At 43.0% G+C, this 26,912-nt stretch overlaps 1 protein-coding gene across 1 annotated transcript; it reads right to left on the bottom strand.

Annotated features, from left to right (window-relative positions):
- Positions 1-366: 366 nt before the first annotated feature.
- Positions 367-25,996, bottom strand: RCL1 (RNA terminal phosphate cyclase like 1). Its single transcript, XM_015848905.2, has 9 exons — positions 25,804-25,996; positions 24,424-24,495; positions 23,546-23,721; positions 17,814-17,888; positions 16,686-16,810; positions 14,376-14,501; positions 10,621-10,777; positions 5,770-5,873; positions 367-1,056 (listed from the first exon to the last, which is right to left on the bottom strand). The coding sequence occupies exons 1-9, from the start codon at positions 25,940-25,942 to the stop codon at positions 906-908; spliced, it is 1,125 nt and encodes a 374-aa protein (XP_015704391.1). The 5' UTR covers positions 25,943-25,996; the 3' UTR covers positions 367-905.
- Between the last annotated feature and the right edge of the window lie 916 nt (positions 25,997-26,912).

Raw genomic sequence — 26,912 nt, 5'->3', positions numbered from 1 at the left:
TTAAAAAAATGTAATTAGCTTTTTACTGAATTACTTGGGATTTGCTTATCTGCAAAAAAAGTTCTGGAAGGCAGTAAGTTGTAAAAATGGCCTGACCTCCAACAATTCCCTAAACTGTTCTTTTCATGTAACACTTCAAAATAGCCACTTATCATTTGAAGTGCCATCTTACAGAGCTGAGAAAAACTTCATTGGTTTTTAAAGGGGAAGAAAACCTTATTTAGGACAAAACATTTCCAAAACGTGTTTAGATAGGTTGTAAAATAAAGGCATACAGTACAAAAATGATGCATGGCCTCCAGTAGTTTATAAAGCACTGGTCAAGTATCTTATAAAATAAATAAACAAAAATAATCAAAGTTCTCATTCAGATCAATGAAAATTTTTCACATTACAGAGGTCACACCAACTTCACAGTGGATAGCATTTGTAAGACCATTATAACACAGTTGCTGGTACTTGCTCTATAAGTATACCAACTTCTAACACTGTTTTGTTTTATTCCACACTGAGTGTAATATGACATCAAGAATAAAACTCTTTCTTTCTGTCAGGAGCTGACCATTAACTTCATCAGGTATGCACTGAATCTGCCAAAAACTTTCTTTTGGTGGTAAGAATTTATATCCTGATAGGAACTTCCAGCACCTGTCAATCCAAACAGTGGTCATCCACTACAACCCCTCTTTTAAAATGATGCAGCTGCACAAAACATGTCATTCCATGCATAGCAGTAATGCATCTTCAAAAAGAACACAGGTCTAAACAGCCTGAAGTAACTTTATTGTTTACATGCAGTAAGTACCTCCACAGTGGTTTTCCTGGTGCCAGGGGAAAACACTTTTTAATAAGATTTTTACAAAATGGAATGTCAAAAAGCATTGCAAAGTCTGCAGATAAGTTTCTTATCTTATTGTTTTACTAAGGTTGGAAAATCCAATGCCAACGCATGTCATTAAGACTTTCTCCCCACCCTTATGTTCTTCTTCAGGGGACTTCATTTCAATTTTAAACATGATCTGGAAGAAGCTTCTCAGGTGTCGCAGAAACTCAATTCTGAGGGACAGAAAACAACAGAATTTAAGAAACAAAACTAAAAGCACAACAGCAGTACCTACTAGCATCAATTCCAGTGATAAGTACAGCGAGCACAATAAACATGAGAAGATTGCTTAGTACAGAGAAGCAAGCCTCCAAAATTTTTCCTCGCTTGCACTGCTGATAGTGACCCCTACTGAAAACACCGTGTACTCTGTATAAGCAGAGTGAGATGGAATGCCTGGTAACAGCAAGACAAAATGCAAAGGAAGAAAAATGGGAGGAGAAAGAAGAGCTGTAGCCAGGCATGGTCACTTAGTCACGATCCTGATTCTCCACTAGAGAATCATAAGGGTATCATAAATCATAAGAACCCTGTACCACCCTGTAAGTACAGTACCTCTCCAACTCCGGAAGTTTAAGGTGGAAACAAAAGGTTAAACAGAGATAGCCAAGAGTCTGGCCTTGGGGGCATACTTCTAGGCTTCCTATTGAGGTGACTGATGCTCCACGCCTGTTGATGTTCCAAGAAGCATTTAGATAATACCCTTTCACTTTTGGTTTGCCCTGAAGCGATCAGGCAGTTGGACCTGATGATCTCCGAGTCCCTTCCAACTGAACTAATCTATCCTATTTTCTCCTGATTTTCAAGAGCAGGAAGCAATTTCCTGCAATTTCTGAATGAGAGACACAAAGAGACTAAATAGGTGCAGTTTAGATTTTTTTTCTCTCACAATGGAGAGGGTCTGAAAAAAAAAACCCAAAAACCAACAGCAAAACTCTCAAGAAAAAAAAATGACAGAACAAAACCTAACTGAACCAAACAAAATAAAAATCCAAGAAAACATTCCTGCTAGCTTCCCCAAAACAGGGAACATGCAATTATACCAAAATGCTACAAATGTAAAATTCATAACTGCTTATGACATAATTGCTCTCTTCCACTCAGAAGCAAGACTGCAGTTGTAACCTAATATTTAATCTTCTACACCAATTAACATGTGCTCTTTTTAGACTAAGTTTAACCCTTGAAGAAAAAGAATGTGCACTTCCAGTCCATGCATTTATTCAGTTGGCAAACTGCAAAAAGCTTCTGCTTTGCATGCTGACAGCATAAGCACAAGCTAACCACACTTGACATCAAATCAAGAAGTACCCACAAAATGGGAAGCAGGAGACCAAGGGCAGAGGACAGTCCCCAGAGCAACATCACAAAGCTCCCAGCACCTTCTAGACACAGAAACACAGGACATTCTAAACACAGAGCACAGTGGATGCTGCAGAACCAGTAACTCTGTTAGCCACTTGAACTCTGCTCCTGCACTTTGAGGGGAGAGGAGAAATAGCAGAAGCCAGGCAAACAGAGGCTACTGTCACTGACACTGGTCTATGCTTGGAGATTTGCCTCTGGAGCAGTCAGCTGAACACCTCTGTAGGGTGAGTGTGGGCATGTGGATACCCCTGCTATGTACAACTTTCCCCCCTATCTTGCTGGGCGAGTGACCAGCTTGCACACAAGTATCAGCTCTCATGTTTCCTGAATGTGTTAACAGTTATAAGGAAGAAACGAAGACCGTCTTTTCTTCCATGCCTCCTCAGCTCCAAGGGGAGGCTGTAAGTAGGCAAATGGGCTTATGCTGGCACAAATGCTTCAGTAAAGCTGGCAGGCAACAAGCTCTATATCAGCCTCCTTGCTAGCTGGGTGCCTTCCCAGAGCTCTGGCAGTGTGACAAGCAAACAGACAAGTCCAAAACAGCAGGAACACAGCACTGAACGGCGAGGATACAGAACAAACTGTCTAAGTGCCAAAAGCAGCACAGAACCAGAGGTTTAGGGGAAAAAACCTAAAAACTGATCAGCAAGCTGTGCACTGTCCATGGGCTTGTCTCTGCCTGTACTTCTCTTCATATGTTTGTAGACTGTTGCTGCTCTGCCTCTACTTTCAGATAATGTGAAAAAGCAAAAGGACATTAGTAAATAAGACAGGCGTAAAGGAATGGGAGAGGGAGAGGCTGCATGGGGATCAGGAAGGAGAATTTGTGAGCAGTAGGAAACATGAAGTAAGTACTCTGGAAACAGGAGATAAAGAAGCAGAAACTGGGCTGCTATTAGCTTGAGGCTGATAAAGGTGTGGGCAGGTCTGCATCCCAAATAGGCAGCTGCATCAAACATGCACGAGCCAAATGGGGGAGTGACAGTGGGAGCTGCTGGAATCTTTGTCGTTTTTCTCATTTTATTCCATTGAGCTGAATGACAGTTAACTGAACCACACCAGCAATCTTCCTCAGTGCCAGATTCCTTGGAATTAACAATCACTGTACTACAACTACATATATATACATAAAAGTTTGCAGAAGGGCCCTTTTGCAGAAGCCTACTGAGCAGCATACTCACTTCGCATGTTCTAGCTTGCTGACAGGGCAAAGCGACCGGCTCGTTAATCACCACTTGAGAAGACCTGGCTGCCAACAAGGCCTGCTCTGTTCCTGTACCCCAAACACAGAGGAGCACACTGCGCAGCTCACACACAGCGCTCCCCGCCGGGCCTGCCCGACCCGCGGCCTCCCCGCCCGCTCGGAGCGGCTGGTCCCGGCCCGCACCGCCCCTTCCCGTCCCGCTGACGGTCGCATTGCGCCGCGCCGGCAGCTCTGGAGCAGCTCAAGGCGGTGACGGGCAGCGGGCCCAGCCCGGCCGAGGAGCTGCAGGGCGAGGTGGCTGTCGCCTGCCTAAGGCAGCAAGCCCCACCTTGGGCCGCGGCTGCCTTCTTCCCCTTCCTCGCTGCCTGTGTTCGGCCCTGTCAGGTTTTCCCCTGCCATTTTGGTGCCCTGCACACCACAACTCATGAGCACTTTCTATATGCAGTTTCTGGGGACTTTCACTCTGAATCACATGTGCCTTTTTCCTCTCCGAAGCCTTTCAAGCCGGCAGCAGTGCTTTCCCACATTGCTGTCCTCTGTGTGCCCCCTGGTTCAAGCAGATTCAAACCACAAGGTCCTCATGCCAGATTTAGGATCTGTTGCCACGCACCCTGGGTGAGGTGGCAGCACAGCGAACACACAGAATTATGAGCAGCTCAACAGAAAAGCACTATGAAATCTGCAACATAACCCAAGAGGCTGGTGTTCCTCCTCAGGGCAGCCCTATTCCTAGCACTGCTTCCACATTAGCAGGGCAAAGGATGGCTCTGAGGGAAATACACAAACGTGGAAGATATCTCCTTGTTCTGATGGGTGTATTCCAGTGCATCATATCCCCCTCACAGAGCTTTAATCCATCAGCTGAACTGTCACATTTAGGCTACATTGTGCTAGACAGGGAACTCTGTCTAATATATATGTCTTATAAATAGCTTTGGAGTCTGCAGGGTGAAAGTGTTAAATGCAGAGACACCATAGCTCTGACAAAGGGGAGAAGGGATTATGATGACAGTATCATAATTCAATTCAAAAACTTGTGCATTTGATGAGCTGCTGGAGGGACAAGTTTCCCAACCCTTTACCAGCTGCCTTAGTGAGGGCATGAGGGTGCTCCAGACAGAGTTGTATGATTTCTTGTGGCACATGATGCTCCAGAATGCCTGCTCCTGACCTGCACTCCTAGCCTGCCAGAAAAGACAACCTGCCCATTTGAAATCAGTCTGCTTACAAAGTGAAGTGCTGTGCTCACACAACTTGTGTAGTATCAAGGAGAAAAGACTGAACGACACAGCTTTGTTTCACATGCTTAATTGTGCACTTCTTTGTTGTCTTTCACTTGGAGACTTACTTCACACAAAATTACCTCACTCCTGTGCAAAGGGAGGCTTACCTGCTCCCTCCCCCCCAAAAAAAATCTGATGAATGTTGTTACCAGGTATAAGGGATTGAAATTGAAGTTAGGCAATTTCTAGATCTCATGTGATGGCACCACCATTCTTCAGTTATCACAGTACTGTACCTTTCACGTATACAGCACCGGTACCATGATAACCGAAAAAGGACAGTTCATAGTCTTATTTTTTTGATGCCATTGTCAAACAAGCTACCCTTCTCCCATCTTGCTTAAGGGAAAATTGCCCAGTCTCTATGAATAGCTATGACCTAGTCAGTCTTATAGAATAAGTGAAATTTTCGGTATTGGATATCTTTTACCTGCCCCGTGTGTTTCAACTAATTGTAAGAAATTTATTCCTTTTGTTTCCTCTGAATCATTACTAGTGACAGACAAACCTTTAATACAATTAAAGATTAAAGGGCATCACAGAAGTCAACTACCTGACAGGTCTAAAGCTTTAGGGCTGCACACAGCTCTGGAAATTGAATTTTTGACGTGTTTCCTTTAGGCAGTTACAGCTTTAGCATTTGGCAAGCCATTCAAAATAGGCCATTTGATGCCCCAGGTATAGGGAAATCACTAGGAAAACAAGGTAGTATATCCTAGGCAACAAAAAGCTAACTGACATACACATACACTACAAGACCAAGAATCCACAATAAACCTTATCTCTGCAATTTTAATTGCTTCAGAATCAGAAAGAATACACAGTGGTAAGGAAATAATATTTTAACGTGTAAAAATAAACACTAAGTAACTTACACTACCCATATCTGTCTTAAAATGAGACAAGTTGTTCTACTCACAGCCACAGACAACATCTTTCATATAGAACAAATAGCTGTGTGATAGAGAATTAAACAAGACTAAGTAATTAAAATGAAAAGAAAAAAAAATAAAAATAAAAAAACAACTTACGTGTATGGAGACAGAGGTCCTAACAGGACTTTGGAAACATCCTGTTGTCCAAGGGTCATGAGCAGCAGAGCAAGGCTCTGGTTTGTTGAATCAACACAACCTCCCTGTAAACCATAATGTTTTAATAATTAATCTCTGTACAAACCAGAAATTGAGATGGGAGGAGAGTAATGGAGAAGAAAGATACATTTAAAAGGTTGAATTACTGCTCTCAGTTTTCAAGGGCCAAAAAGATAAAAATCTTGATTTTGTAACAGTGACAAATTCATTTCACCTAGCAGGTTGGGAAAGAACTAAACCAAAACCCATGAATAATGTCAAAACAAAGTACTCTCTCTCATCTCTTCCTGTTCTGTTCAAGCATTACAAAACTGAAGCATGGAAGTGTTTCTGAACTTTAATAAACAGCTTTAAAGCAAAAGGATGCCATGAAATTCTGAATTTCATTGGTTGCAGATCCAGAGCCACAGTGTAGTCTGTCAAAAGTTTCCTGCTAAATTAAAACAAATCATAAGCCCACTGAACATGCTGTCTGGAGAAAGCAAAACTATAGAGGCTGCTAACTGGAAGTTAGCTTTGTGGGCAAAGCACAAACTTAACATTTTAAGAAATATAATTATTCATAAAAGCAAATTTTTTGAAATTTGGAATTCCAAATAAATTTTGGGATAGACTAAGAAAACACAGTGATGTGACAATTTGAACACATTCACTCAGTGAATAGGCAGAAAAAATGACTATTTTAGTGAGAGATACTGATAGTAATTTTCAAGATGGTTTTACTTCAGCGTGGCAAGTCTCACTGTTCCTTGGAAATATAAATTCAACACCCTGAATCATACAGTTGTCGCTATAAGAAAGGCCTTTAAGATCTTCCTTATATCTAAGCTAAAGGTACCTCCACTGCTGCAACTGCTGCAACTTGCTGCAACCCTTATGTTCTATTAGTTGTCAACCAAGAAAAGAGACCACTACCAACTTCACAGCAGCCCTCTCAGTTAGATGTAGAGAACGATAAGGTCCCCCCCAGGCCTCCTCGTCTCCCAATTAAACAACTCCAGTTTCATCAGCCGCCTCTAATATATCTTTTTTTCTAGTCTCTGCACCAGCTTAGTTATCTTTCTCTGAATGCATTCCAATGACCTGACATCCTTCTTTTAATGAAGGACCCCAAACCAAACAAGGAACTAGTGGCTCTGTCTCCCCTGTGCTGTGTCCAAGGGAACAGTCCTGTGACCCCAATGCCTTAGGTTGGAAGGGACCTTCAAGATCTCTTAGTTCCAACCTATTGTGATGGACAGGGCTGCTACCCACCAGATCAGGTTGCCTAGAGCCCTATACAGCCTAGTCTTGAATGCCTTTAGGAATGAGGCATCCACAGCTTCTTAGGGCAGCCTGTGGCAGTGCCGCACCACCCTCTTGAGTGAAGAATCTCCTCCTAACATCTAACCTAAATCTCTCTTATTTTAAAGCCATTCTCCCTGCCACTGGCTTTCTTGGACACCCGTGCACACTACTGGCTCATATTTCTCTCTGCAGGCAGACAGCTCTGGTGCAGCTGCATTCCACACTAAAGCAAGGAATTGACTGTGCCTATTCAGGACAACTGAATTCCTGTCAGCGACAAGCTGCCAGACACAACTGCCTTCCATGTGGCAGCAGCTCTGACATGGTGGGGGCAGGGCCAAGAGCAGCAGCATCACACCCTGAAATTAGAAAAGCAGCCTGTGGGGAGCACAGCTCCCAGCAGTGCTGAAAACAGTGGGCAAACAGAGCATGGTGCAGCAGCTGGCACAGGCAGGACAGATTATCCCTCCCCAGTCCGGGGATTGGCTTACCTATCAGCTGCCTCCCAGACAACAAATCTAGCCATGGTCTCCACTAGGCAGAAAGCTCTTGCCAAAAAGAATGCAGCTACCCAGACTGAGTGCCTGCCCAGAAATAGGGCTGTTTCAGTCTCTTGGTTGCAGGGAGTGTCTGAGCCTGCTGCTGCCCCCGCAGGATGGCAGATACACCCGCATGAGTTGTGAGCCTATGGATGATCTGCTCAGCATAGGGACAGCTCAAGGCGGAGGTGGAGAGATTGAAGAGCATCAGGGAGTATGAGCAGGAGACAGACTCCCTACTGATTATTATTCCTTACTGATAGTTCAAGCTGGCAATAATGAAGCCACTGAGAGCCTGAAAGCTATCAAAAGTGACTTCAGGGGACTGAGGCAGTTAGTGGACTAAGAGTGGGAGTACAGGTGGTATGTATCTTCCTCTAACCCTTCAGGTGCAAGGAGGAAATTGACAGGACTGGGAAAACCCATCTGATAAATACATGGCTGAGAAGCTGGTGCCACCACAGGAATTTTGGCTTTTTTGACCATGGGGTGGTTTACTCAGCACCTGGCCTGATGGCTGCTGATGATGTCCATCTAAGTCAAGAGGAAAAGAATTCTGGCCCAGGGTCTGTCTGGGCTTATGTGCAGGGCTTTAAATGTGATTTAAAAAGAGAAGGGGGTAATGGTGAACTTGCCCATGAAAAGATGTGGAATAGCACAGCTAAGTTAGAAAAAAGGTGCTAGTGGAGACCCTCAACCTGCTGTATCTTATGATACGTGTACTAGGCAGCAAGTTGGCAGGCCTCATCACTAGATTTGACTGGGGGTGGGGGAGACTGTGCTTCTGAGGAACAGAGAATAATCAGGAAACACTTTAGGAAGTAGCAGGCAAAAACCTCAGATTTTTCCTAAGGGAATTAAGGAGGGCTCTTCCAGGAAGGTAATGAGGCTGACAGCCCAGCTGAAAAGCCTCTATACCAAGACATGCAGCATGGGAAATAAACAGGTGGAGATGAAAACCATGGTGCAATTGGAAAACTACTATCTTATTGCTATCACTGAAGCATGGCATAGCACACGTACCTGGAATACCATAACTGAGGGCTATGAGCTTTTCAGAAGGGATGGATGAGGCAGGAGAGGTGGAAGAGTTATGATGTTAAGAAGTGCAAAGACTGTTAAGAGCTGCCCTTGACAAACAGTCATGAACAGATTGAGAGTTTGTAGTTTAAAGTCAGGGACTGGACCAATAAAGGGCACCTGGGGTCCGGATCTACTACACACCACTTGATCAATGGGAGCCTGTGAATGAGGCCTTTTTGCTTCAGCTACAAAGGTATATTACAAAAGCAAGAATCATATATGCCCTTTTCAACTTCTTTTTTGATGCCTAGCAAAAAGAGCAATTTAGCACTTCACATAGCAAGTCTCAAATTTCCTACATGGTAAAGTTCACATAATAGCAAGCGCTAAGCAAGCACTTAAAGAGTTCCCTCCGAGCCCTTTTAAATAGGAACAAATTCCAACAGTTTTGTGGGCGATTCTGACAACTGAAATCCTCTGCAGAGGATCATTTTCGATGCTGCCAGGATGCCCTTTTCTGATAAGCCTTCTGGCCCCCAGAGTAACTACAGGCAAAGACACAGATGGAGAAACAGTCTAATCCTGCTCATGTGCAATCTAAGCAAAGAGAGAGAGAGCAATTCTCCCTTGAGCATTCAGAAATTACCATGTCTAAAGAGAATGGGACTTAAGGACTGCTTGCTCACAGCAGCCTGTTCTCCCATGCATTCTCCTCCCAACTTTACTGTTTCACTACACACTATGTAGGCAAAACAAAACAGGCAGTAGATAAGCAGTACAGTAGCCCTCAAAAGATAAGAAATGAGAAATTTTTCACCTTGAGGTGCTGCAGTGGAGGTCTACAAACAGTCCACACGCTTCTCAGCAGTTGCCACTTACTCTTGGAATGGCCCACACATCATAGAGCCTTCCAGAATGCCAATTGTTCCATAGCAGGCCACTGTGAACAATCTCATTCACTGAGATTCTGATTTTCAAGGATGCTTGAAACCTCATGCCCTATCACTTCCCCATGCAAAGACCTGCCTGACCCTTTTCCTAATTGACTACATGAACTAAAACAGAATCACACTAATGGCATTTTTAACACTGCAAGGCCCTATCACCTCATTCCAGTTCAGAGCAGTTACATTGCTTTTTTTTAGTACCATTTGTAGATGGCTGCCTCCTAAAGACCAAATCTGGCTTGTCAGTACTAACAGCTGCTTACTTTGACATCTACAGCAATACACAACTAAAGTAGATATGTTCTTTATTAGATAAGAAACTCACTACTTGCTAAATCCGACTGGGAGCCTGTTGTCCACTAGAAGTCTCACCACAGATGAAAACTAGCATTTTAATAAAAAAATCATGCTGTGGGAAACTGTGATGCAGACAGTGTTTGCTTAGGAATCTTGTCTGAGCTCCTCTCCGATAAACCATTCAGTTACTTATATCACAGACAAACCTCAGGACATTTGAACTCTGTTATTGCTGAAATAAAATGGCCAGCACTGAAAACAGCTGCTTTTTTTTCCCCCCTTTTCTTCCTCTTCCTCACACTTTCTCCCACTCACAATGCCCCGATTCCACCACCGGCTCAATCGCATTAACTCTCTTACTGCTCTCTCCTGTGGCTAAAAGTGAAAAAAAAACAACACATGAAGCAAACTGAATTCTGTTGCAAACAGAAGGCAGTGAAAACAAACATTTTTTTTCTGACATAGTAAAATAACATGGCAGAAACACTAGAAATAACATGGCAGAGTAAGTCATTATATCATTAAATGAACCATTTATAAAACACCCCCAACTTGTATCAAGAATACATTGACAGCATTGGGTAATTTTTGTGTCTGGATCTCAGCCAGACTGCATCCTCAGATCACCTTTTCCTTCACCAGTGTATCATCACCCTCTTCCTCTTCAGCTGTACATACAAAACATATTGGCCACTTACCCTGTATATCTCCTCAAGCAACAGCTTAGCACAATTCTGGCCAAGTTCCTCAGGAAGCACAGCTGCTCCCTGGCCCTGAGGGTTTGAGGCTAACTCAGCACTGAGCATAGTGCCATTGATGGTTTCCGCAATAAGGCATATGCCGAAACCTGGAGATCTGAAAGAAAAACACATTGGATAGAACAAAATTAAATAACAAACCAAGAAGAAATATCAAGCTTGTCTGCAAGCTGCAAAGAGCTCCACTCATTGGACCTTGTGGGGAATCCGGACTTGCCAACAAAATTTCCATTCTAGACTTTTCATCTGTCCTGGAAGAAACATTATCTAAAAGCTAGAGCCAGCATCACTAGTCCCAGACATGCTGTGCTGGATATTTCTGGACCAAACTCTTAACAAATTAAAACCAATCAACTCCCAGAAATAGCATTTTCTATTGAAAACAAAACGAAACAAACAAAAAAAACAAACAAAAAACACAACAAAACACGTTTACTGATTAATTTTTGAAATTTACTTAAGTACCTTGAATTTCTTCTCTGTCACATTCAAGTACAAAACTAACTTTCTTTAGGGATCCACCTTTTTGCATGGAAGCTTCAATAAATAACAGGGTGAGCCACAGTAACAAGCAGGTCAATAAAAACCAAAACTTCTGATTTACACTAGTTACATTTCATAGAATCACAGAATTGCTTGGTTTGAATGGATCTTATATGTCATCCAGTTCCAACTAGCAGTGGTGACATCGTTGTGAATAACAGCCACATTCTGGACGGCCGTGCACAGCTGTCATGCAACAAAATGAAGTGCGCTGATCAGATCATCTGCGTGAGCTGGTTAATGGCGGTGACTGTGTTGAAAAATACTGTTTTGTAGTTGAGAATCTGCTCTGTCAAATAGTGCTATTGTGTTCTTTGAATCTTTAGGCATCACTTTGGAGCAACCTATACATTTTTCTCAAGAGCTTAGCATCCTAAAAAAAAAAAAAAATGCTTTTATCGGTGTTAAAAAATACTTTTGCTAAAAGAAAGTAACAGATGGTAGACTACAGCTTGCTGAGAAGTCAGAGTTGTAACTAGAAAAAAAAAATTAAAAAAAATCACAAGATCCTTGTGTTTTTACGTTCTAGAAGAGCACCATCAGTCAGCCATTCAAAGTAAGGCTGACTTTCTCTACCTACAGCATTTCCCATAGTTATGGACTCACATGGCCTCCAATACCCAAACTTTTAAATTAAAAAAAAACTTGCACCCAAAACAGTAAGGAACAACACCAGCAAACTACAAAAATAAAGCCTAAATACCAGCACAGACAAATTGCCCCAGTGTCATAAAAGAACAATTCTGCCAAAGACATTTAAGTAGGGAGGGAATTAACAGATACTGGTGGTTCCCAGCCATATTTAAGAACTGGTACTTGCTCAGCAACACAGAAGTTATGCTAAAGATGTTTTTCCCTTCCTCCTTTCCCCTGAGAGAAAGATCCAGACAGCAGGAGTCAAAAGATGTTGCTTCTTAGGGGCTACAATTTGGACAATAATGATAACTACATCCTGTGACAGATTTTGCTAGAATTCAGTAGCATGCGACAAACTGGCAAAATAAAATCATCTAGTGTCTCATCAGTGTGCAAACAGTGTTAGGAAACATCTGCAAAGATGAACATCCTGCTGTAAATCCAGAAGAAGCCTTTGTTTGGAGAGGCACCACAGGTGGCAGAAAATGCTCACATCTACTTCCTGAAGCTTTTGGTATTGTGCGAGGGACAGAACGCAACACACTACATTCTGAAATCAGGGCTTTGTCTGGGCTGGGCACAGGTGTGCTGAGATAGTCCTTGCTGTTCTAAGTCTTCAGTGAACAGAGACAGCAATGGGAATGAGATGCACTGTTTTCTTTCCTCGTCCTGTCTACACATAGAGAAGCAACAGGAACCTAGTAACACAAAATGCTTTGCTGAAATGGGACAGTGCTGGCACCGTACTTATGCTGAATATGGTAGCGCAGCAGCAGAGATTGACATGCACCACCAATGTGGAAAGGGGAACTCGCCTTTTCTTCCCATGTCATTATTCATTCTCCTACATGGGCTAATCATGCAAGTAGAAAACATAAGGGTGCTGCCTTAATTCATTTGAATTTTCTACATTAGTGGTAGGAATGAAAAAAAAAACGATCACAGAAACCCCAAACAACAACACCACCAAAAACTCACAACCATCAGAAAAAAATGTTTCAAAATTTTCATTATTGTTAAATATCTGCAGCCACAACACTTACTAACATGGAACATTAAATATAACAGAGAAATCGGAAAAGAGGAAAGAGACTTTAGGATTAGTTAGCAATTTTCAGGTGTTCAGACTTACGAAGTCAACAAGTTATCTCAATGACAGTATTTGTAAGAACAGAAGCAATGAAAAAAAGCATGCACGCCTTGAACTGCATATATGGGAAAATGACATACAAATTAATTATCCCAATCTCCAACTGCAAAGAAGTGACAAGCAGGTAGCACTACTGATAGACGTCAGTGAAATTGTCTGAATCATGAGCATCACTTCTCTATTCTGCTGGCAAATATATCTCTAAGGAAATTTGAAACAGTAATTTGCTCTTGGGAGAAAACCATTTCAGTTATTAATGTCAAGGCAAAGCAAAGAATAACACACACAGCCCAAATCATTTACAGAATCACAGAATTGTAGGGGTTGGAAGGGACCTCCAGAGATTATTGAGTCCAACCCCCCTGCCAAAGCAGGTTCCCTACACCATGTCACACAGGTAGGTGTCCAGGCGGGTCTTGAATATCTCCAGAGAAGGAGACCCCATAAGCCTCCTGGGCAGCCTGTTCCAGTGCTCCGTCACCCTCACTGTAAAGAAGTTCTTGAGCACATCCGTGCAGAACTTCCTGTGCTCCAGTTTCTGGCTGTTTCCCCTTGTCCTGTCTCCACACACTGCTGAAAAGAGCCTGGCCTTGCCACTTTGCCCCCCACACCTCAGATATTTATAGACCTGGATCAGGTCCCCTCTCGGTCTTCTTTTCTCAAGGCTAAACAGACCCAGTTCACTCAGCCTTTCTTCATAGGGGAGATGCTCCAGGCCCTTCACCATCTTTGTGGCCCTCCGCTGGACTCTTTCCAAGAGATCCCTGTCTTTTTTGTTCTGGGGAGCCCAGAACTGGACACAGAACTCCAGATGAGGCCTCACCAGGGCAGAGTAGAGGGGGAGGATCACCTCCTTCGACCTGCTGGACACACTCTTTTTAATACACCCCAGTATGCCATTGGCTTTTTTGGCTACAAGGGCACACTGCTGGCTCATGGCCAATCTCTTGTCCACCAGGACGCCCAGGTCCCTCTCTGCAGAGCTTTAGAAAACATTCAGGTTTCATCCTTAGTATTACCACATCCATCAGATGGTCCTGAGTAAAATTCACACATTAGTTTACATATCAATATCATATCATTGCACTCGGCATTCACTTCCGTGATTCTGTGAACAGCCTTAAAAGTGAACAGAGCTCAAATTACCCTTAGCAGCAGTAATGATGCATTACATTGTTTAAGAAAACAGTATTTCTATCACAGTATTGAGTAAAACAAGTGTTCATTCCCCTTTTTCCCCCTATAATGAATATTTATTTCATGTCAGAATTAGAAAATAATGGCTCAGTAAAATTACAGATTAAAATACGCTAGCAATAAATAAATAAATAAATACATAAAATAGAATAGAATACCAGATACTCACTTTCCAGAGCTGATCCCTTTCATATGGTCTGTGTAGATATAAATATCTGGGAGGAATTTATTCAGGATACTCCTTGCAGATTCCACCATTCTGTTTGCCATCTGTGGAGACACTCTGACAGAATACCTGTATTTCTGTGCTAAGGAACCGTGACAATGAAAAATAATTAAGAGACTGGGAAAAACAGTCAAGAGGTCCCGATGCATTCTTTCAAAAAATGTAGTTTTGTCCTAGGAAAAGATGTTGGTGGGAAAGCTATTCTGAATTAATAGCAAGAAATCCTTTCCTGCCACCTTAAATTGGGAGAAATTGGAGAGTAGAAAATAAAACAGATGTTTTTTCGAAAGAAAAAAAGAAAATTAGAAGGCTAAAACTTTGTTGCCTCCTGCTCTTTTGCAATGCTTTGATACATTTAAAGTCACTGGTGCTCCAGCCACTCAGCATTCAAAGATAGCTGTTCTGGGGAAGAAATCTTTCTGCAGACCCTTTGTGTCCTTTTATTTAGGTGCTACTTCAGTAGTATTCTCAACAGATATTCAAACATATAAAATGTTTCTACTCAAAATTCCCTCTCAACTAATACAGACTCATGCTCTGCACTTAAGGAGCCGCCTGCTTATACTTCCAACCTGGCGACACACCATCACTCTCCTGCTGGCTGAGGGAAACTTCCTTTTCTACAAATTTCTATTGTCTGCTCTTGTGTAGGCAGATGAAAAACTCTGTAAGATCTGAAGGGTGAAACTGGTAAACAATAATAAAGAGAACTGATTATTCTGAAGTTGGTGCACTCAACATTTTAGATGACTACAAAAAGTTACTGCAATACAAGATCTGCAGCTGTAAGTAAACTCATTTGTTCACCAGCATCTTGAACAATCAAAAACACACACATGAAAGATCTGAGGACTTATGTGTCTGAAACATTTTGTTTTCTACTGGCTTGAATGATCACTTAGTGATCAAGCTAAAATAGGATGACTTCTCACTTGGTGTCATATCCTCCCTGGAAGGAGAGGAAATGAGTGACCAGTTTCATGAATACTCCTTGATTACATTAAGGTAAAATGATATGCAGAGGTCCACACGCAATCATCAGTTTTAATGAGAATCTATATACCATAGTTATCCCCCAGATACTGGGGGTCTAACACTTAAGATTCTATCTTAAAATATGCAATTAAACTGTATGACCTTAAAGAAGAGAAATAAGCCTCACAATTACTGAAAAACTTTATGAGAGATATGGCTTTTCAGAAACTGAAATAGGTCTTGCAATTACTTAATAATTTTATGACATAAAGAGAACAAAAAAAGAAAACTGAGGAAAATGGAGAAAGAATGAGAGTCAGGAAAACAGATGGGAAAAAGATTCTATTTCCAATCTATTTCAGAAGTCTGTTTTGAGGAGTTCCAGGGTCAGCCCACAGTACTGGAGAAGGGATGGAGGGAGGTGAATGCACTTGTCTGGAGGTCTAAGTCTCAAAATAGTGAACAGCAGGAAGTGAGAAACCAGTGACAACAATGACATACTGGGGGTCCCTTTCAGGCTTTCTTTTATTCCTGCTAGGTTTACAGGTGCACTGGCTCAAGCTCATAAGCAAGTCTGCAATAAAGCAGGATGAGCAGACTAGTATGTCAGTGAAGCAGGACTATCCCGTTGAGAGGACAGGATATCATACTTGCTGATAGCACTCTCTAGAAGGTCAGAAAATGCTTTCTGTTGGTCCTTTACACTTGGCTTACTGGGCAAACTTTTACATCTGAGAAAAAAATCTGGTTGTTCACATACATCAACCAAATCCACTGAAAGTAGCACAGTATGGTGTTTTACTAGCATATACTATATATACTGTATATATAGCATATATACTGTATATATACTGTATATACTATATATACTATACTAGTATAGTAGCACTAGTATTGTGTTTTAAGTCAAGCTAGAAAGATGTCACTAAAGCCACTGCTTCCCTTTTCACATAGAAACAGAGGACAGAACTACTTATTACAGAGCTGGAGAGGACAAAATAAAATTACTTTCTTTGCGGAAAATCATGAAAACAGCCACCACAAGCACACTGAGCTGTATCCTTTCATATTCTACAGCTCATGCACACAGTAAGGCTGTGGAAGAAAAAAAAAAGTGGAATCTGTGTTCTCACTCCGTGAAAAGTGGCCCCATGTTATCTGCATGTGCACTCTGCAACAAAGAAATGTAGTTGGGACCTCAAGTTAGGAGACTTGCTTTTTTACCTTACCTTACTTTAAAAGCAAACTAATATAAAAAAGAATGTGAGGGAAGGATACGCAGTTCCTCTGATGCGCTTGATTTTGCCTGGGTCAGTGAACTGAATAGGCTGCAAGACCTTTCTTACTGGACAAGAAAATAATATCTCTCCACCTCCTTTTGGAGGCATTCCTCTCCGGTTGATCTGAAAATAAGAAAACAAGTTGCAAGGAACACAAAGTGATCAGACACATCTCGCTGCTGAAGAAAGTGTTATCTTTTTGATGCTTAACATGCTTATGTGTCAATCAAAATGAATAAATTCCATTCTTTTTTGAAGGCCTTGCTGGTCTATGCTGATCCCACCATTCCAGCCAGGAAGCAGTGCAGGCCAGGGGGCAGTCCCAACCCTGTGCACCAGGAGCACCCATAGACACAGAGATTAGATAGGCATGACAGTGGGGAACTGGAGACCAGGACTGCTGTAGCACCACCAAAGCAAAGCATGATGATGTCAGTGATGCTGCAACAGACTGTGGGCCATTGGCAGGATAAGGGGAGAAACTGTGAAGTCACAGAAGAGCAAGCAAAAACTGAGGGTAGATTCTAGGCCTCCATACATTCGAAATAAGTCTTTCATAGTTAGGAACACTATACTTTATACTTGAGCCTGTTCTACATACAAATTTATCATGTCTGTGAAAAGTAGTCTTTAGAGAAAAGTTTATTTACTATACACTACATATTTCAACTGGGAAGTTAATCTTAACCAAATGCAGACCCAGTACCTCTGCTGGAAAAAGAGACAAAAGATTGAATTTTTACTTTCTAGACCTAAGCACAGGGCAAGAAGAACAGCAGTAAAGAAGAAGAAATTACATTAAGTGAAGAGGAACAAGAAAACAGAAAGGTTTCTTAATTTGCAAAGATTCTCAAGATTCAGAAAGGTCACTTGCATTTGTCATCTCCTCTATGTGTACAGCCTTTGCATCTCTATTCTACTACAGACCTTCAACCACTGTATGGGTACTATGCTGCCTGAGACACGCCATGAACAAGACAAATACAATTAAACAATACTATATATTATTTAGATAGTATCAGATATCTGCTAGTGACAGAAAATGGAAATAGGTATATAGTCCTGTGAAGCAGCTGAAAGCACTGTTCTCACGTGTGTTTAGAAAGAAAGAAATGTGCTCTCTTACCTTGATTTCCAGACTTTCACCATCAATTCCAAATTTTTTCAGCAGTGGTAGAGCTGTTGCCTTAAGGACATCAACCTACAGAACACACAGTTTTAAAAGCAGACCCTTTATTGAAAGGTACGTAAGTCAGTGATTTAAATGTCATATGAGATGCCTAACAAGGATGAAGCTTTTCTGCAGTGGGCACTCTATGGGCAGACATAAGAAGGCAGAGAGCTTCAACTACTCTATTATCACAAGATCTCACTACTTGCAAAATTTACTATAGTAAGGTTAAAAAACACTTCTCCCTTTTTCTTCTGAAAAAGCACATATCACTGAAAAAAGAAAAGCTTCACTGTAGAGGGTGTAAACACCCTTCCTCTCCTCCATATCCACTTCTGCAATTCTTTGGATTAAAAACTGCCTCCAAAAAGACTGTTAAGGCAATGCTAGAAGCTGGTTCAATCTTGAATCTGGTTTGAATGCTTCCAAAAGTTTTGAGACTTGTTAACAGCGTTTAGTTGCAGAGAAGTGCAGACATGACAGCCATCAAGTACAGATACACAGTAACAGACTGTCTCTGTTCCAGATTTACAGCCTGAGCAGAGGAGGTAACTGGCAGTATATGAATGGTGGAAAATGCTGTCACGGTTTTATTACTTTTGGTTATTGGTATTCCACATCATAACATCATGTAGTGCACCAGAAGTTAAAGAGTGAGTTAATGCTCCAGTTCCGGGCACCTGTCTGGAAGAGAAGAACTACATTCCCCAGAAGACTGTTCTCTGCTCTGTTATCATTCCTGCTCAGGGGGAACACACAGAAGGCCTCGATAGGTCACCTGATGTCCCTCTTTTCAATAGTCAGGCTCTCTTGCTGCTGCTTGTCCTGACCGCACACTATTAGTGTAAGGCCTTCAGCTTGTTCGGACACTCATTGTTATTTATTAGCTTCACTTCTAATTATATTGTACTGCAGTGTGTTATCTTGCATTCCAATACCATATTTAGTCAATTAAGTTTGTTTCTCCTCAGATCGTTGCCACAGTTTTTAATAATTTAGAGTCCCATTTCCCCTTTGCAGAGGCACAGATCTGTGGATCCCTCCACCTCGCTACTCACAGAACCAGGATGAACCAGCCTGTAAACCTTTGACAAGGCTATTCTGATTAAGAAAAGGGTGAATTCACGCAGGAGTGGTAATTACTTCACCGTAAGTGAAGACAGTAGCACAACTGAGACTCAAACCCCTGTTTTCCCAGGATCTTCCCTATCACTCAATCATAAAACCACCTTTCTATTTCCCTTGGAAGGATGTTATTCCACCTCAAGAGCAAACAACATAATACCAATGTGTACCACAAGAAAAGCATCATACAACTGAGGGCATACCACACCACAAACACCAACAAATTGCTGTGTCCAAACTGCTTGTTCACTTGTTTGTGAACCTTCTCCTTTAAAGAAGTCAACAGTAACTAAGAGAAAAAAAATCTTTAAAAAACTTCCAGTGATATGCAGAATCCCACAGCTAGCAAAAGGTGCTAAAAACAAAGACACATTGGTACGTGCTTGTTCCCTTCCTATGTAGCTATTAGCTCTGCACAGAACAGCATTTTCCCCTGCCATACACTCATTAACCTTTACTTGCTAGTCTCAAGCCATCAGAAAAGTCATTTCTGTGGAAGGTTCCATGGCATAATGTTTGTAAACTCGACCATTAAGAACAGTTACAGAAAAACCAACTGCAGCACTGTCTATCTGTCAGAGTAACAACAGAGAGAGAAAGGGAAATACAGGAGCAATGAGTTGCATGTTACTTCCACCCCTTTCAAAAATGGGCTTTACAAAGACATCTCTCCCAACCTCCCTGTATTGTCTACATAGATAAAATCGAAACTACATCAGCTATGTATGTCAGCCCCATACAATTGGTCCCACAAGCTATTCAGGCTCAAGTCTCACCTGTGGTCACAGAAGAAAACACAAGTTAACAGAAGAAAACACAGAAGTAAAACACAATTTAAACACAAGTTGCCAGTAAATGGTTCAAGCTAGTGTCCTGAAGGCACAAGTGTTCTGAAGGCACTTCTTACAAGCGTGAACAACGTATTATCCCTCTCACTCATTTGGGATGTATCACACTAATGTTGCCACTGCTCAACCTGCACAATGCACATTATCTTGTATTCCAGAAGACACAGTATCCTTCTGATTACTGTTTGTACTGAATACTGATTATCACTACAGACACCAGTTGCCAAAGAGCTTTTCATTGCATGGCATGGGTAGCCTATTAGTGTATGTAAACAAACAAATCTGTATTTTTATCCCAACAACCAGCCTGCTTCTTCAGAAATACCTTTCCCCTTGCCTTGACCACTTCCACTCCCTTCAACAGGAGATACATGCAGATGTGAATTTGTACATTCACCTGCAGATGACAGATGTAGAACACACTCACATAAGGCAACTTCTTACAGAGTTAACCTAACTCCAAAATACAGACACATGTTAAGAAGATACTGTGTCCTTCTTACAAACTAAGCTAAACTTCAAAACCCAGCTGAGTAGACAACATAACCTCCAACACAGGTGAGCAGGTGCCTTGCTTTTTCTATCTATGAACTTGAACTAGAGAGGCACTTGCAAGAAGAATAACAGCAAAAATGCTCTGTTCATTTTAAACTAAACACAAGATATTAACACTGGTTTTCCTTTCTTTCTTCCCCTTGGACAGGCAGAAAGGGTGCAGACGGATAGACCACTCTGAGCATCTTTTCAGGAAAACGTAAGTACATTTTCACCCAGTTGCTAAGCACCTTCTACCTACTGAACAATAAAAAGCCCAAATTAATTTAAAAATCAAGTATCCAGTTACTTAAGCACCAAAATCATTTAGGATACCACTTAAAATTGTGTTTAGTTTCAGCAACCTACAAAGATGTGTGAGGTACACAATATACTGCAAAAAGACTTTACATTGGTGTTGTTTTACCCAGCAAGCAGCACCACAAAGCCATTTGCTCATTTTCCCTCAGTGGGATGAGGGAGAAAATCATGTAAAAAAAAAAGTAAATCTCATGAGTTGAAGCATAGAATCACAGAATCATTTAAGCTGGGACCTTTAATGGTAATCTAGTCCACCACCCTTGCAATGAACAGGGACATCTATAGCTGGATCAGGTTGCTCAGCATCCCATCCAGCCTGACCTTGAATGTCTCCAGGGATGGAGCATCCACCATCTCTCTGGGCAACATGTTCCAGTACTTCACTGCTCTGAGATAAGAGTTTAATAGGACAGACAAGGAAGGAAAAATGATAAAAGGATATGTAAAATAAGCGATATATAACACAACTGCTCACCACCTGCCAGCCAATGCCCAACTCCCCCATGTTTTATTTCTCATCTTATAGCATAGAATACCCACAGAACAGTCAGTTTGTGCCAGCTGTCTGGGATTTGTTCCCTCCCAACTGTTGGTGCATTGCCTGCCTCCTCACTGGGTGAACGGCAGACGAGGCAGAAGAGTCCCTGTCTCGGTGCAAGCAATGCTCTGCAACAGCTAACACACTGATGACTTATGAATGTTATTTTTCTCCAGCATCCAACATAGAGCACCATATTAGCCACAACAAAGACAATTAACTCCATCCTAGCTGAAACCAGGCCAAACGTGCACCCAGTTTGAAATTTATTCAGGCAATTTAAATGGACATAAGCCAGATTTAAATCGGTCTTAGGAACCACTATCAAGTTATCACTGTTTAGCAAGTTACTGCTATTCATCAGCTGAGTCACAGTAACTAGTTTTGCTCTGCAACATGACAAACGTTAAGATACAATGCATTAGCACACAACTCTGCATTTTTACACTTGCTACACACAGTGAATCAATGCAATTTAGCAACATCGTTCTTGGCCTGAGCATAGGCAGGTGTAAGCCCCTTTTAAGCACAAACTAACTGGCTCTGATTTTGACACCCCTTTCAAGTAAGACTGTTTAACCTCTGTTGGCCAGTGTGCTTGGGGCCAAAAAAGGGTTAATTACCAGAATCAGGACTCAGCTACTTAGATGGACATCCAAACCTAATTGAAATCAATGTTCTGATTGGATTGCTCTTCCTCTCTGACTTTTTCAGGAAAGGAAATCTCTTCACTACAGTGAAACAGATGCAGTCAACCTAACAGCCTCACTAATCACTGGTGATTTTCTAAATGGAGTAGTAACATTGATGGACCAAGGAAGGGCAACTGATGCCATCTATCTGGACCTCTGACATGGACCCACACCACATCCTTATCTCTAAATTGGAGAGAGGTGGATTTGAAGGCTGGACTAGTAGTGAATAAAGAATTGGTTGGATGGTCATAGCCAGAGGATTGTTATCATTAGCTCTGTGTCCAGGTAGAACCTGTTCAGAAGTGATGTCCTCCGTGGTCTGTCTTGGGCCCAGCACTCTACAGCACCTTTATCAGTGACACAGACAGTGGGATTAAACGCATTCTCAGCAAGTCTGCAGACAACACAAACCTGAGTGGTGCAGCTGACATGACAGAAGGGAGGGATGCCATCCAGAGGGGTCTACACATTCTTAAAAAGTGGGCATGTGAGAATCTACTGAAGTTTAACAAGGCCAAGTGCAAAATGTTGCACTTGAGTTGAAACAGTCCCAGATATGAGTACAGACTGAGAGAAGAACTCACTGAGAGCAGCTCTGCAGAGGACTTGGGGGTCCTGGTGGACAAAAAGCTAGATGTGCACCAGCTGCACGTACTTGCAGCTCAGCAGACCAATAACACCCGGGGCTTCATCAAGAGAGGGGTGGCCAAGCAGAGAGCAGGAGATGATCCTGCACCTCTGTGCTGCACTGGTGAGGCCCCACCTGGAGTCCTGTGTCCAAGCCCAGTGCCCCCAGTACAGGAGGGATATGGAGAGGGTCAGAAGGAGTTGCATGAGGATGATCAAAGGGCTGGAGCTATGAAGAAAGGCTGAGGAAGTTGAATTTGTTCAGCCTGGAGTAGAGAAGGCTGCAGAGAGATCTCACCGCAGCTTTCCAGTGCTTAAAGGGACCTTATAAGAAAGAGGCAGACAAACTTTTTACACTGTCTGATACAGCGATAGGACAATGTGGAATGGCTTTAACTGCAAGAGGGTAGATTTAGGTTAGATGTTAGGAATAAATGTTTTACTTAAGAGGGTGATGAGGCACTGAAGAGAGGCTTCCCAGAGAGGCTGTGGATGCTCCCTCTCTGGAGGTTTTCAAGACCAGGCTGGATGTAAGTGTAAACCCTGCCCATGGCAGGGGGATTAGAATCAGATAATCTTTAAGATCCCTTCTAATCTAAGCCATTCTGTGATTCTAAAAGAATCAAAGATTCCTTCTTTGTCATAGCCAATTTCTTCTTTTTACAGCACGTGACTATGTAATGGGGCAGAAACAGTCCTAAATGTGGGAGAAGTGAATTAGTGGAAGGGCCTCTCATGACAATTAGAGAGTTTTCAGATGACAAAACAGAAGCAGTACAGCATAGAAAGCCAAGGGGTGGAATAACAAATGTAATTTGGAGAGCAAAAGAAGGAACAGTTCAGTAGATGCTTGTTTTATCTAGACAGCTTGCTGGCAGATGCAGTAATACTGCATAACATGAAAGATTACAAAAAAACACAGTATAGTTTATAGACTTTTCCCTAATCTTTACTTAGAAAGAAAGAATTCTCCTTCAGTACTTACATTTTATTACTTACCGAAGGATCTACTTGATCATTTGTTACTCCCCTCAGGACAATCTTCAGTGGATGTTTCATGAAAGGTGCCAAACAAAGTAGACCTTCCAAGTAGTAGCCAATACTGCGACTAGGGCTGCAATCATGTTCCAGTGAGCCCCCATATAGTAGACCAGGCTGATAATACAAGGTAGTGCCTGAGAAAGAAGTCAGTGTGGGGAAAAAAAGAAAATCAAAGCATTACTACAGGATAAAGACACTTTGCAACAAGGGAAAGCAGATTTTATAGAAGATGGGCAGCACTACCACCACATTGCTTCAATGACCACAGTAAGTAAGTGGGGCAAGGCAAATGTCTGTCTGTCTTGCACATCATTTGTCCTCCTTCCTGCTGTCCTCTAAAACTGAGACACTAAGCTATTCCCAAAATGCTGAAACAAACAACTACCATCTTTTACATAAGACAGAATTAAATTATGCTCTGTTGAAAACCCCTCTATATCCAGTGGCATATCTTCTAATTTACTGACAAACTAGTCCTTAAAATCTACATGTAATAGAGAGAGACAGCTGAGATTCCAACATGGGATGCTTCTTGCTCATAACTCCTCTTGGAACATGACTTGGCAAGTACAAACCTTGCCTGGTTCAGTGACCTTCCTCTGCTAGGAGATCCTACACATTAAACAAAATATTACTCTTCAGTCTCGAGCAATGCACTTTGCTTTGGAGGAGCATGATCTTTCATGTAGACCTCTCCTATAAAGCTTCTGTGCTTAATAGCACCTAATCTATAGAGTCAGAGCCATCGAAACGCCTACCTCCCAAGCTGCAATCTTTGCTTCAAGTGATAGAACCTGGAATACTGCAACAGGGGAAGAAGAGAAAACAGATCTCACCTGTTTGGTTTATCTCGATCCTAGAGCCATTCGTCACTTTGTCAAGAAGGCGAATAAAACATGCTTCAAAGTCTGTAGAGTAGAACAAAGAAATAACCTTACACTTAAATTTACTCCCGAAAACAGCAAGAAACTTCAGCATACAAAACATTTTTCTTTGCATAAAGCAATGGGAGAACAAATAACAGAAACTGGTCCATCTGATCACTTAAGTCCAGGATAAAGCTGTTAACAAGTTATATTTTGCTCATGATTATGTTTGCACGCACATACAAATTCTAGCCAACAGAACCCCACGTAAAACCCCAAGTACAACAAGCTAACGATAGCTTCCCACTACTGTCTGTAACATCATAGCTTAGAACTGTTGTTCAGATGTGAAGCGCTACTGAAGCATGGGCACCATGATATACCTGGAGACAGGACAGTTTTCCATTTTCAAAACCATCAATGGCACTGCCAAGGCTACAAAAATTTAAGTCTTCCCACCACTTCTCTTTTTGCCTACAGTCCTTATTACAGAAGTTTGTGAGGTGCTAGCTGGTTTCTCCTGTGTGTGTGGGTTCCTGCTGACGGACATAGAACAAGCATTTTTTAAGTGCTTGCACTGAAGTATTCCAAGATTCCAAGGCTGGCGTAGGCTTAACATGAATTTATGCAGAGTTCAGAACCCTGTCAGTTTCAAGGACCAAGTGCACATGCCCAACAGCATGTGGTCTTCCTGATCAATAACACTCTGCTCCTTCCCAAGGAATGACCTGTTTTCTCTCTGTACAAGCTGTTTGGATACAGTAAGCAAAGGAAAGAGCAATCTACAGAAACTGCAGCGTGTCAGTATCTGCTCAGCACTTGCTGGTACCTCAGTCCCACAGTGCTGGTTCTGCTCTCCGTTACCACGGAGGGAAAGTTCACACAGCAGCAATGGGACCTTTTTCTTACACTCGGCTCCCGGAGCGCAGAAAGCTCACACTGCAAACGCTCCTGTCACAACAAGCTGAGCGAACTGCACGTTGGATTACCAACAAACAAACGCTGACACACCTACCAAAGAGCAACGCCCACAGCTGAACTCAAACCCAAACGCAATCCACACCGAAGCCGTGTACCCGCGCACCGCCTCCCTCATCGGCCAGCACCCGTTCTGGGGACAACGGCTCCGCATGGAGCAAAGGCGAAGGGCTCCCAACACAGAGAGCCTCCGCCGGGTCCCCAGGTGACCCCGCTCGGGCACGGAGCAGCCACATCCCGCGGCCGACACCCGACACCGGCGGGCCGGGCTGCGGGCCGGGCTGCGGGTGGGGGCCGCCCTCCGTGACAGCGCCCGGCTCCGGCCACTCTCCCCCCCCGCACCCCTCGGGACCCCGCCGGCGCCTCGCTCACCGCGGAGACCGGGGTCCTCCTCCTTGTCGCGGATCTTGCGTATTTTGAGCGGCCTCCCGCTGAGCGTGGACAGCACCAGCCGCTGCCGGAGGAAGTTGCACCCCGCGAAGCTGAGGCTCTGCCCGCCGCCACCCGCCATGCCGCCGCCTGCCCCACGGCGAGCACACGTGGTTGGGAACAGGAAGCGCTGGGACAGCGGGGGGCAAAGGGCAGGAGGCGGGGCGGGGGTGGGAGCGGGGACGGGGAGATGCCGGGGAAGCCCGGGGCCGCCCCGCGTTGCTCCGCCTCGAATGGAATGAGCTATGGCGCGGGGCTGCCGGGTGCGATGGGATGCGGTCCTGCCTGCGGGGCTGTGTGTGCGGGGAGATGCGGCTCGAGAGCCGGTAATTGTTACGGCTGTCTGTTCGTCGGGCGTGTGTTTTTTATTGCAGGGTGGTGTTTGTCTGCTTCTGGCACTGCTTTGTGTCTGCAGTCTCAGCTTCTGCGGGGTGCCTGAATCCCCGTTATCTGACACGTGAAGAATTAAATCCTGGAGTGGAGCGTGCCTTGGGGATTGGGATGTGTTTCTCAGATAAGAACGAATTACCTTCTGGCAATGTGTTCATTCAATTTATTTATTTATTTATAAGTAACTTATTGCTGTCTGTCTTAAGAATTAATGAAAGAACCGCTTGAGATTCCTGATCTTCTCGTATCTACACCGACTGGGTCCAACTGGTCTCACACAGGGGGCTGAGCAAAGCTTTCAGGCTGTGTTTGAGAGAAGTGCAGGTTACAGCGTGGGTAACAGGGCTGATTGCTGGGATACATTCATGTCTATGGAGGAAGAAGTTTCTTGTGTTGAGGCAGGGAGCTAAAAACACACAAGAGTGATCTCATATCCTGAGCTGGAGGAGGCCCACAAGAGAGGGTGTTTTCCACGAATGTGTTCTGCTTTGTGTCTCCTCATGTGCCAAAACTCATGTTAGCTCTCATCCCTGGTTAATACAGTTTGTGCTTTGCTGTGAGCAAAGTCAGACTGTTACAGGGAGCAGCTGAGGGCTTTCAGGAGCTGCACAGGCAGGTCGTGCTCTCACTGACCAGAGCACAGAACAGGGGTGGGGTCCATT

Source organism: Coturnix japonica, chromosome Z (assembly GCF_001577835.2).
Source record: "Coturnix japonica isolate 7356 chromosome Z, Coturnix japonica 2.1, whole genome shotgun sequence".
NCBI classification, from domain to species: Eukaryota; Metazoa; Chordata; class Aves; order Galliformes; family Phasianidae; genus Coturnix; species Coturnix japonica.
This window is presented reverse-complemented; position numbering and strand designations above follow the sequence as displayed.

What these genes read in the sequence shown, in the direction of transcription:
- RCL1 (XM_015848905.2), bottom strand. Translation starts at nt 25,942, where the DNA reads ATGGCGGGTGGCGGCGGGCAGAGCCTCAGCTTCGCGGGGTGCAACTTC. An exon ending in AAAGGGATCAGCTCTGGAAA is followed by an intron (nt 10,778 to 14,375) that starts GTGAGTATCTGG and finishes TTTTTCTTTCAG; the next exon opens with ATCTCCAGGTTTCGGCATAT. An exon ending in GGACCTCTGTCTCCATACAC is followed by an intron (nt 1,057 to 5,769) that starts GTAAGTTGTTTT and finishes TCTGTCCCTCAG; the next exon opens with AATTGAGTTTCTGCGACACC.